This window comes from Chamaea fasciata, unplaced genomic scaffold (genome assembly GCF_029207755.1).
Source record: "Chamaea fasciata isolate MVZ Bird 193981 ecotype frontalis unplaced genomic scaffold, bChaFas1.0.hap1 SCAF_3, whole genome shotgun sequence".
Taxonomy (NCBI): Eukaryota; Metazoa; Chordata; class Aves; order Passeriformes; family Sylviidae; genus Chamaea; species Chamaea fasciata.
In genome coordinates, this window is record NW_027094088.1 from 80,494,967 (window position 1) to 80,506,302 (window position 11,336).

The following is an 11,336-nucleotide window of genomic DNA, read 5'->3' on the forward strand; positions in this document are numbered from 1 at the left end:
TGCTAACATTTTGTTTCAGGTTCAAAGTGTTTGTATCCATATAGATTGATGTGTGTGTGTGTGTGTGTGTGTGTGTATGATAAAAAAGTTCAAGCTCCAAACAAAATATGTCTGTATGTGTTTGTTTGCATATGTATAAAATGATAAACCTGTATTTTTCTAATCTCGCTAGAGATTAGGTATTTGTGAGCATTTAGACATGGCATTCATGAAACATTTTGCTAAGGAGTATTTCTTTGTAACCTGAGTGAATAAAACCAGTTTATTCAAACACAGTTCGGGCATTTCCTAATCTGAGTTTTCTTATAAGATGATTTAGTTGTTTAAGTGCAGTTTTTCATTGATTAAGCAGGCTTACAGAAACCTTGATGCACTGGTTATGTCTCTATTATAATTACCATGGGGCTGCAGTTCTAAGGACAAAAATAAGGCACATGTGAATTATATCTCTAGTTATTAGACAATATTGCTCTTTGGTCAAAACATTTTAGCCATGCATCCTCTTGCTACCTCCAACAGAATCCCTGTTCTGGGTTAAAATAACTGGTTAAGCTGAGGAAAGAATCTCTGCCTTATTCTTGAAGATCTGTGTGACTGCACTGCCCACCTACCTGCACCTCTTCCCCCTATCATCAGTAACTTTGAATGCTAGACATTTCAAATATATTTACAAAGCAGAGAGCTAAAAATCTTACAGACCTTACCACCTACTATCTGGAAGCTCTGCAGGCCTGCTGTCCCACAGTGGTTGGGAAGCCAAGTGTTACAGCAGAACTGACTGACTGGTGTGTTCCCTGGCAAAGGCACAGCCTCAATGTGCCAGAGGGAGGTGGGCAGGGCAGGCTCTGTGACAGAAACCAGGATGAGCCACAGTCACTGAGCACTGACAGGTGCATTGGGATCAGCCAAGGTTGACGTCAAGCCTGCAAATCAAGTCAGGCTAAGGGACAGCAAAGCTGGGCTTGGCCATAGCTGCAGCATAGCTCAAGAAAGGCCTGAGGGACTGAGTTTAAATGCTGCTCTTGAGTAAAGAGGGGGAGCTTCTGTAATCCTTCACACAGCTCTTCTTACAACACAACTTTAGAGCAGCCTGACTCAAGTTTATGCAGCTGTGCTGAGGGAGAAGTTTGCAGAGCTGTTGTTGCACAAGGAGCTGTGTCATTATCTGGATGTTTTTCTTATGAACTCCTGTCCCATTGCCCTCCAATAACTGACTCCTCTGTGGGGAAAAGAAAGTTCTGCTGGGCCTCACTTTTGGTTGTTCAGCTTGCATAAAAACTGGTAGGACAGAAGTAATACATGTTTTACTGCTATTTAAAGAAATGTAGGAACATTGTGTGTGGGATAGTGTCTGAGGAGAGAGGTAGGAGGCATTTGGAGTGTGTGTGATAGGGAGGCATCCCTCAGAAACAGTTATAAAGCTGAGGTTACTGTGGTGAGTGGAGGTGTGGGAACATGAAACACAAATCTGCAGAGTATTGTTCTGTTGCTAGCACAATAATAAAACTTTTCATCATACGGGAGATACCTATGGCTGGTGGTAAGAGAATTTGCACTGGATACGATTATTAGCTTTGTCACAACAGCTCTGTAATCTTCATTAAGTCATTTCTCTTGCTTTTGCATTGTCCTGTCTCACCTGCACAGTCTGGCCAATCTGCATGCTCTCAAAGTGGACTATTTGAGCTGAATCTGTGTCTAATACATTAAATGTCTGAACATGATACATTAAGCTAGTGGAAGCCTAGTAGATGGCTAAATTGACTGTCATCCCTTTGAAAAGAAGGCCCCTCGAAAGCTGTTTCAGGTTGTTTTTGAATTGTGTTTGAAGATGCTTGTTTCTTATGTGTAAAGAGTCTAGGTGACTAGTTCTTCATCTGAAACTAAGGAGTGGAGTTTCTAGTTGGAGGTAATTTTAGTTTTTGACTGTACAGTTTCGTGTCAGTAGGCTCTGATTTTTACCTGTGGCATTTTCAGGCTATTTCTGTGAAGATTAATTATCCACACCCTTACCCCATTCCTTTTCAAGGGAAGGAAATTGCACAAATATAGAGCGTAAGCAGTAGTCACCTGTTGATGTCAGACTTGGTGATGGGACACTGAAGATACTTGCATGACATAATGTTCCTGCTTTGTCTTTCTCCCTTGGATGAACTGTGCACTAATTAAACTGACAATTTTCTTTGCTCTCTGGATGAGGGTGTTTTGGATGGTGACATAAGCATTCTTCTACGTACAGTCGTCTTCCAATTCTTGCAATACAGAATTTTTTTTAGGTAAACCGTATCATGAATTGTGGTGATTTGAACTGCATTTAATCCAGAGGCAGATCATCCCAAGAGCTGGGGTACGTGGATGTGGCTGCGTTGTTTCCAGGGGCACCTCATCCTTCAGAGTTACACTGGACATGTGCAGTCCAAGCTAAAAACATAGCCCTGACATGACTTAACTTAATTGTGGCAGCCTGAGTTGTCTTCACTGTGTTTCTCCAGAGAGCAGTGAAGAGTCTTAGTGGAAACAAGTATCTGCAGCTTCGTTTGGGAATGGCCTAGTTCTGTCATGGCTAATAATGAGCTAATATGTAGTACATGACTTAAATGGTATAGCAAAACCCAGGAGGTTCTGTGGAAGATCAGGCTTTGTGCTCTTTTTCTGAGAGCAGTTATTAGATCAGGGAGGCACCAAACCTGACCTGGCGTCTCATGAGCAAATACTCAGGAAATACTAGGGAGCTGAGGGCTGGGACACTTTGGTGGCTGCACAAGAGTCATGACAAGTTCAGCCAACTGAGTTAATCAGGTTGGTTCAGTACTGATAATACTTGGCTGGTTTATTTCCATGCAGAACCATTTATGTGTCTGCATCAGTCTTGACTTCTAAGACTTCCAGGTTTCCAAGTCCTATATTTTTGAGACATTTTCCCATTCTTCTGTATGTGCTAGCTTCACATTTCCTCTGTATTCCATTTCTCCTAGTCATTTTGATGCCAGCTGAGGAATTAATTTAGCGTGTTGAGATATCTGCAGTTGATTTAATATCTGGACTGAGTGTCTTGTTAGCAAGAAACACAGATGTGCATATGGACAAACAGCTTCAAAATACCTGGACTTTTTCCTACATCTTGAAGCCCCATTGGCTTTAAATGAAGGAGATGATACAGGTATTTACTTATCTTTTAATTGGTCGCTAGATTATGCTGTGATGCTGGAACTATTAATTCCAGATTTGGGAAATTCCTTTTGAGGCGATTTTTTTTGTTGTTGTTGTGTGGGTTTTTTGACTTGTTTGTATGGAAGTCATCAGGTTTGTTAAGTGTAACAGTCCAGTTGGGTTAATTTATCGTAGTGCTGTGAGTTCTTTGGATTGGCAATGGAAAGAAGAGTGTAGCTATCAAATCAGTTATTGTCAAATGTGCTGGAAGGTGAATATTCTTAAAGCAGGTGGAAAAAGAGATAAAATTGAGAGGTAACATCAGTATAAAAGCACGTAAGGCTGTCTGCATCTCATCTTCTCCTTCCTTTTCTTTGGTTCTTTTCTGCTTTTCAATGTTTTCTTTTAAGTGCAGTAAAAACTGGAAGCTAATTTATCATAGAATGGTTTGGGTTAGAAGGGACCTTAAAGATTGTCTTGTTGCAACCCTCCTGCCAGGGGTAGGGACACCTCCCACTAGACCAGGTTGCTCAGAGCTCCATCCAGCCTGGCCTTGAACAGTTGCAGGGATAGTGCACCCACAGCTTCTCTGGGCAACCTGTGCCAGTGCCTCACTACCTTCACAGTGAAGAAGCTCCTCCTAATATCTAATCTAAACCTGCACTCCCTCAGTTTGAAGCCTTGTTGGGCCATTACATGTGCTTATAAAAAGTCCCGCTCCATCTTTCTTGCAAGGTCCCTTCGTGTATTGGAAGGCAACAATTAAGTCACTCTGAAGCCTTCTCTTTTCCAGGCTAAAAGAACCCAACTTTGTCAGCTTTTCCCTAGATGGAGAGGTGCTCCATAACTTTAATCATCTTGGTGGCCTCCTGTGGACTTGCAGCAAGCTCCATGTGTTTTTTTGTGCTGAGGACCCCAGAGCTGGATGCAGCTAAAAAATAGTGCCCTGCTTTGAAATCACAGAATAATTTTGATTCTGTAGTTTAGCCTCCTGCTCAAAGTAATTCAAACTAGATCATGTTACTCAGGACCTTGTCTGGTTGAGTTGTGACTGCTTCCAAGTTTGAAGATACCCCAGATTTTTGGACAACATATTTCAGTGGATAATCATCTCCATATTTTTTTTATTTTTCCTTTTATCTCTCAGGGATTTACTATTTTGCCTCTTGTGTATGTTGCCTCTAATCTGTCATTGTGTACCTCTAAGAAGATTCTTGCTTCATCTTTTCTCTATCCTGCAGTTAAGTGGTTGAAGGCAGCAATGAGATCTCCCCTTTGCTGCCTCCCTTTAGGTTTAACAAAACACATTCTTCCTAATCCTCGACTTGTTCCAACTTGACAGCATCCTTCTTGTTTTGAGGAGCCCAAAACTGAGAATAATACTCTGTACATAGACAAAGAACATAAAAGCTCTTGCCTGCCTTGCTGCCGTATTGCTAGCACAGCCCAGCACAATTGGCTGTCTCTGCTGCTGGGGCACTGGCTGGTAACATCTTTCACTTGTTGCCACCTAGGACTCTGCAGGTTCTGCTTTCTCTCTGTTGAACTGCTTTCTAGGCAGTCAGTCCTGCCTGTCCTGCCTCATGAGACTGTTCTCTTCCAAAAACAGAGCTTTGCACTTGTCTTTGAAATTCATTGTTTCTCAGTTGCCCATTTCTCTAGCCTCTCGAGGGCTTCTGTAAGGCAGCCTGACACCCAGAACATGCACTGTCCCCAGCCTCTCCACAGCCAGCTGTGGCCTGCTGAGGGTCTGCTCTGGTCTATTCTGTTCTACCAAAGATGCTTAACAGGATTGGTTCCAGTATCAGTCCCTGAGGACCCCCACTAGTATCTGGTTTCCAGCTGGGCTTTGTACAGCTAATCCATTTCCAGACCATTTTCCACCTATCTCTTAGTCCAGTTACTCAGTCCATATTTTTCAGACCGAGTATAACGATGCATGACGTGGCAACGTGCATTGTTTGTTTTGTGGGAAAAATTATGTTCTGTGACAAAAAGCTCAACACATTTAATTTAAATCCATTTTTGATGATGGATGTTAGTTTAGAGATTTTTTGAAATCTTGCCCTTACTACTTAGTGGTAGGATTAATGTTTTTTATTATCCTTGGAATTGTGTTCTGGGGAAAATATTTCAGACAGTGAACTTGGTAGTTACTGGAATTCTCTTAACTTTCTATAGATTTTTTTTCTGTTTTATCCAAGAGCTTGTGGTCGCTTACAAAGGATTACCAAAGCGTTAAAGAAAATCAAGGGTGATCTATTGAAACAGCAACACCCTTAGAGTTGTTTGCAGTGCCATAGAATAATTCAAAAAATGTTTGCCAGCAATATCACAGTATGCTGTAACGCTTTTTAAGGTTCTGGAAATTGCAAAACTATCCTGTCAAAGATAGGTATTAAATCATGAGAATAGGGCCCTCTCTTCCTACTGGTGTAGGATTTTTCTGACAGATACACGTGTCTCTTAATGACTACAGTGTAACAAAAGTGAACTTCTTTTTGTTGAGTGGTTAGCATTTTGCAACTGAATAAAATATCTTTCTGTCGGGAACTGCGTAAATATTTCAAGTTTTTTTTTTCTATTCTGCTAATTTTAGTTTTATGCTGTTCTTGTGAATGTGGGAGGTGGTTACAGGATATGTACTGAAAGTCCATAATTTCTGGATTTACACTCGAAGAATTTACTCTAGTGAGATTGTAGCACTGGCTCTTTTGCATGAGACACTTAATTTGAATGCAAGTCAGTTGATTTTTTTAATCTTGAATCTTTATCTTTTTATGTTGAATTTTTTGTTCTTTCATAATTATTGCGAACTTTTACAGGTAGTGCTGTTAGTGCATAACTCAGTTGGCTAATTTACATGTAAAAAAACAAAAAAGCCTTTTTTTTTTTTTTTTTTTTTTTTTAGTTAACTAGCAGAAATGAAACTTTTTTCCAAATCCTCAAATGTTAGGAAATGCCAGAATTAATGCCCAAGATGAAATTCCATTAGGGTCTGGTAGTTAGAAATGAAAATCAGTGTCTTTTTCAGTCACAGTATCCACTTAAAAACAAATTCTGCATTATCCTAATGCATTTCCTCTGTAAAAATCCTACACATTTGTTGTAATTTCCTACTGCAGTTTTGTATTTCACAATATGATGTAGGAGAATGTTCTGCCAGTGACTTTTACTTTCCTTTCCTATCTCTCTCCAGGTGCAACACTAGAAGTAACCCAGGTCTGGAAGACAGTGTTCTGGATTCTCCACAGCTGGAGAGTCATAAGTAAGTTTGGTGGTGGCTTAGGTTCTGGGACTTTTTTACTCTGTGTTCAGCTGACCTTGATGTTGCCTCATGTCATTTGCCTTTAATTTTTTTTTTTTTTAATTTTTTTTTTTTTTTTTTCTTTTTTATTTCAGTCCTTGGTCAGCAGCATCACCAGCCAGCTCTCCTGTGATAGCACCTGTCATGTTCTCAGCTATTGTAGAGGAAGAGCTCCAGCAAGAAGCTGCTCTTATTAGGAGCAGAGAAAAACCTTTGGCATTGATCCAGGTAAAAGTGCTAAGTTACTGCTGCTCTGAAGTAACATGAAGAGTTTCCAATGGCTCTTTCAGAGATCAGTTATTAGTATTAATTATGTATTAGTACTTGTCATTTACATAATAATATTAAATGTATTTTAATGATAACTTCACACTGCTGTTTGATAAGGTAGGCCTCTATTAAAGTCAAAATGGCTGAGTCCACGATAATTTCATTTGCAACATCAGAGAATGGTTGTGTTTGGAAGGAGCCTCTGGAAATTGTCTCATCCAAACCCCTGCTCAGTGCAGGGTCATTTCAGGGCAGGTTTCTCAAATCCAGGCAGTGTTTGATTATCTGCAAGGACAAAAACTAATGGCTTCTCTAGAAAATCTGTTCCAAGGACCACCCTCACACCAAAAAAGATTTTTAAATGAAATTTTCTGTTTTTCAATCTGTGCCCATTGCCTCTTCTCCTGTCTTTGGGTACCACTGAGAAGAGCATGGGTCAGTTGACTTTATTCTCTTCTAGCAGGTATTTATACACTTTGATAAGATCACACTAAACCTTCTTTTTTCCATGCCACACTAGGCCTTCTTTTTTCCATGCTAAACAAGTGAAGTGTGCTCAGCATCTCCTCAGTGTCAGATGTGCTGGGCTCTTAATCGTTTTTATGCCATGTCAGTGGACTGTTCTTTATATACATGTTTCTCATGTCCTGGGAGGTCAAGGTATGGTCCCAGCACTTGAAATGTGTCTCACCAGTGCTGAGTAGAGGGGAAGTGTCATCTATCTCGTTTTTCTGGCAGTGCTGTCCCTCATAGAGCGCAGGAGGCTGTCACCCTTCCTTGCCACATGAGTGCACTGCTGGCTTAAAAGGCTAAATTGTCCACCAGGACCCTGGCTCCTTTTGTGCTAGGCTGCTTTCCAGCTTGTCAAATCCCAGTGTGTACTGATCCCTGGGGTTTTTCTTCCCAGGAGCTGGGCTTTGTGTTTCCCTTTCTTGAACTTCCTTGATTGAGATTTCTTATAGCCCGTTTTTCCAGCATTGTCCGATTCTCTCTGTGTGGCAGTACAATCATCTGGTATATCAGCCATTCTTTTCAGTTCTCTACTGCTCGTAACTTTGCTGAGGGTGCACTGTGACTCTTCCTTTGGGTAATTGATGAAGATGTTAAACGATACTGGCCCTAGTCTCAGTGTTGGTGCTAGCTACTGGCCACTAAGCTGGATTTTGTGCCATTGGTCACAACCCTTTGAGATCACCAGTTCAGCCAGTTTTCAGTCTGTCTCACATTGCATTTATGAGGTCTGTTCTTAAGCTTGTCCACTTAAACTTTTAGTTAATACTTAAGCTGTACCACTTTCCTGGGGATCACCTAGTGGTCACTCAAATCCTCTTGTACTTCTTGAAGGTAGGAATGACATTTGATTCCTTCTTGTCCTCAGGAATCAACCCTTATTTTTGAAAAAAAAAAATTTTTTTTTTCAATGGTTTTTTTGAGTGTGGTCTTGCAGTCATTTTGCCTGGCTCTGATCTCCAGAGTCTGGCATTGCTGGAGACCGATCTCTATGCTTAAGACCAAGATGAAGGTCCCCAACCTTTTCCATGTCTTTTTAAGTCAGTAGTGGATCCATGTTGTCTTTTTTTGCTGCTGTAGAAACCTGTTCTGTTGCCCTTCGTGTTCCTAGCCAGATTCCACCACAGATGGGCTTTGACTTTCTTAATTCTTTTCCTGTGTGGTCACACAGTGTCACTGTTTTCCTTCTGTGTCACTTCTCTCTGCCTCCACATCTTGTATGCTTCCTTTTTGTTAAAGCTTTGTCAGGAGCTCTTTTTATTTTTTTTTTTTTCTGTGCAGTCCTCCTGCCATTCTTAATTGGCTAGGAAGATCATTGGCATCATCTGTTCTTGAGCTTGGCAGAGGTGATCTTTAAAATCAACGACCTGTCCTGGAGCTTTCTTCTTTCTGGGGCCAAATCCCATGTATTTCTCCAAGCAGATGCCTTCATAGTCTTTTCCTCGCAAGTCCCAGGTTGTTTGCTATTTCTCTTGTTCCCAGCTTTCAGGATCCTGAACTCCAACATCTCATTGTCCTTGCAAACAAGGCTGCCCTTAACTTTCATGTCCCTCACCAATCCATTTTTTTGTAAGCATGAGATCCATCAGAATGTCTCCCTTGATCATCTGTGTTAAGAATTTTTTACCAACGGTGAAATGTCTTAGAGTGCTTGTGTCCAGCTCTCTTGCCTTTCCAGCAGATATCAAGGTGCCTCAAGTTTCCCATGAGGAGCAGGCCTGAAAGCATGAGGTTTCTTCAGGTTGTCTGAAGAATTCATCATCTACTACTCCTTCCTGATTGGGAGGTCTGATACATTCAGGACCAGTAAAGCCAGTTCATAAGCATGTCTGTGGTGTAAATGTAGATCTGACACTGACATACATGCTCTTTTTTTCCTTTCCAGATTGAGGAGTGTGCTATTCAAGACCTATTAGTCCACTATGAAGCTTTTGACAACCCTGAAGAATTTGTGACCGTTGAAAGGGCTCCACAGGGACCTATAGCAGCACCTATGTGGAACAAGCACTAATTTGTACTCTTCACAGTCCTCCCTTCCACAGTTCTCACAGTTGTATGTGCACTTTTGAAATTGTAATTCTTCTTATAAGTAAAACAGGACTTGAAGAATAAGAATCATGTAATTTTTAACATCAGCATTAAAACACTGCCCATAATCACTAGGTATTTGTTAGAGAGAATGAAATAATGTGTTCACTGTGTCCTTTACCCACAGTATCTATTGTATGTATGTTTTGAGAGCATTTCTTTAATGACACATATAATTAGTAATGTTACATGAGGCTGTAGATTGGGAATGTATTTGCTAATCTTAAGTTTTAAGGGTTTTTTGTTAAATTAACAGGTGAAAAGTTTAAACAAATGTTTATTTTGTGATTTAATGTGGAATTGAATGTGCAGAATTCAACTCCTTTAAAGTTTGGGGGGTGGTGTGTCCTTCAGACCTTTCTTGCCAATTTGGAGTATTGGGAAAAAGTTTGTGCTTGAACTTCTTGCAAAAGTACAGTTTGACAATGCAGTTTTTCTTAAGTTACATGTGCAAGTCCTGGTTCTCTGGTTGCTGTGGGCAGCACGTTTCCCTGTTGTGCCCCAGGTTGTGCCTGCGTGCCCAGCCATCACCTGCGCTCGGCTCAGCTGTGCATGTTTGTCACTGCTGTGAGTGAGCCCAGCCTTGGAGCAGCCAGCTCTGTCTTGAAGTAAAGCACACAGCTCAAGAGAACGTGGTGCCACTTACGTAGCCCATCTGTAGTCTTACTCTGGTAAATATGGTACGGTTTTAGGACCGCTGTGTTTGGGGATGATTCACTTGAAGTGCTGAGGAAATAAAAATCTATGAATATGTTGTTAAAGCTATAGAGGCGAGTGCTTGACTGGGAAATTTGCAAACACCTAAGCTGCAAAGATTATCATAGATGGCTTTTGATATTGTGTTCCAAAGTTCTCTGTGCCTGGTTGAAACAAATTTATAGATATATATAAAAAAAAAAAAAAAAAAAGGAAAAAAAAAGGTAGCCTTAACTGCAATATTTTGTCTAGTTTGTCTTGTTTGTATAGGTGCGTTTGAACTTGTACTTCCTCTGTAATGTCAGTACTCATGAACTCTGGAAAACTGGAATGGAGAGATCTGCAGAAAATGAATGTAAAGAATTGATCACTGTGTGATAAAAGAATCTTGAAAAAAAGTGATGTAGATATGTCCTAATGATTTCAGGTTAAGCTACACCAAAAAAAATCCCCCACAAAAATTGTAAAAAACCGCAATAAATGGTAAAATCTTGATTTATATGAAATTAGTATACTTTTATGTGCTGTCTATATATAATCAATGATTTAAGTAAGTAGAGTAATCAATGAGTATTTTTTTTGTGTTGGAAACAAGAACTGTAGACATTGTCAAGCTACACAGGCAGGGAAAGATGTAGGTTTCAATTCTGTTTTGAATTCTACTGGTAATTTGTTCACTAAACTGATGATAATACTTGCATTAAGGGCTTTACTTGATGCACTAAAGGGCCTTAGGGCCTGCTGAAACTATCCTTTGGTTTAAAAGAAAGCTTATGTAATGTGAGAAATAGCTATAGAAGCAGTAGGCCTTTCCAGGTGGGAACCTAATTTGTTATCGAATGTAAAATTGTCATAAATTTGCTAGTTTGCTTTTTTTTCCAAATATGCCATTGAAAATCTCATTTTCCCGAAATGTTAAGAGGATTGATGTTTCCACCACGCCAAGGAGCTTGACTGCTTTCAAGTTGTGATTTTATTGTCACAGTTTCTTTAGGCATCATCACTGATTATATGTAATATTCATAAACAAAAGTGAGGAATGATCAGTGTACCACTCTTCTGGAGTTCAGAACACTAAACTGCTGTGGAAGAACAGCTTTATTAAGGCTAAAATGTGTCACAGCTGGCATTTTCTAGCTCTGATGCCCAACTTTGTGGCCTTTTTTGTTATGCCGAACATAAATTCAGCTCTAATCACATTTTGTCATTTCTGGGCTTGTTAAATCCTTTCACTTGCACCAAAACAGGGTTGAATTTCCAGGTTCTAGTGAACATAATGCAGCACATCAGAGTTTGCAGTAAAAAGCAGTATCTA

General features: G+C 40.2%; 1 protein-coding gene across 2 annotated transcripts in view; it reads left to right on the forward strand.

Moving 5' to 3' along the window:
* Nucleotides 1-10,527, forward strand: part of IBTK (inhibitor of Bruton tyrosine kinase) — a 54,628-nt gene extending 44,101 nt beyond the window's left edge. For both annotated transcript variants that reach the window (XM_066179630.1, XM_066179629.1), the window contains exons 27-29: nucleotides 6,350-6,418; nucleotides 6,553-6,685; nucleotides 9,123-10,527. In XM_066179630.1, coding sequence (XP_066035727.1) covers nucleotides 6,350-6,418; nucleotides 6,553-6,685; nucleotides 9,123-9,248 — 328 coding nt within the window. In that variant the 3' untranslated portion in view covers nucleotides 9,249-10,527. The remainder of the gene's footprint in view (nucleotides 1-6,349; nucleotides 6,419-6,552; nucleotides 6,686-9,122) is intronic.
* Nucleotides 10,528-11,336: the final 809 nt, after the last annotated feature.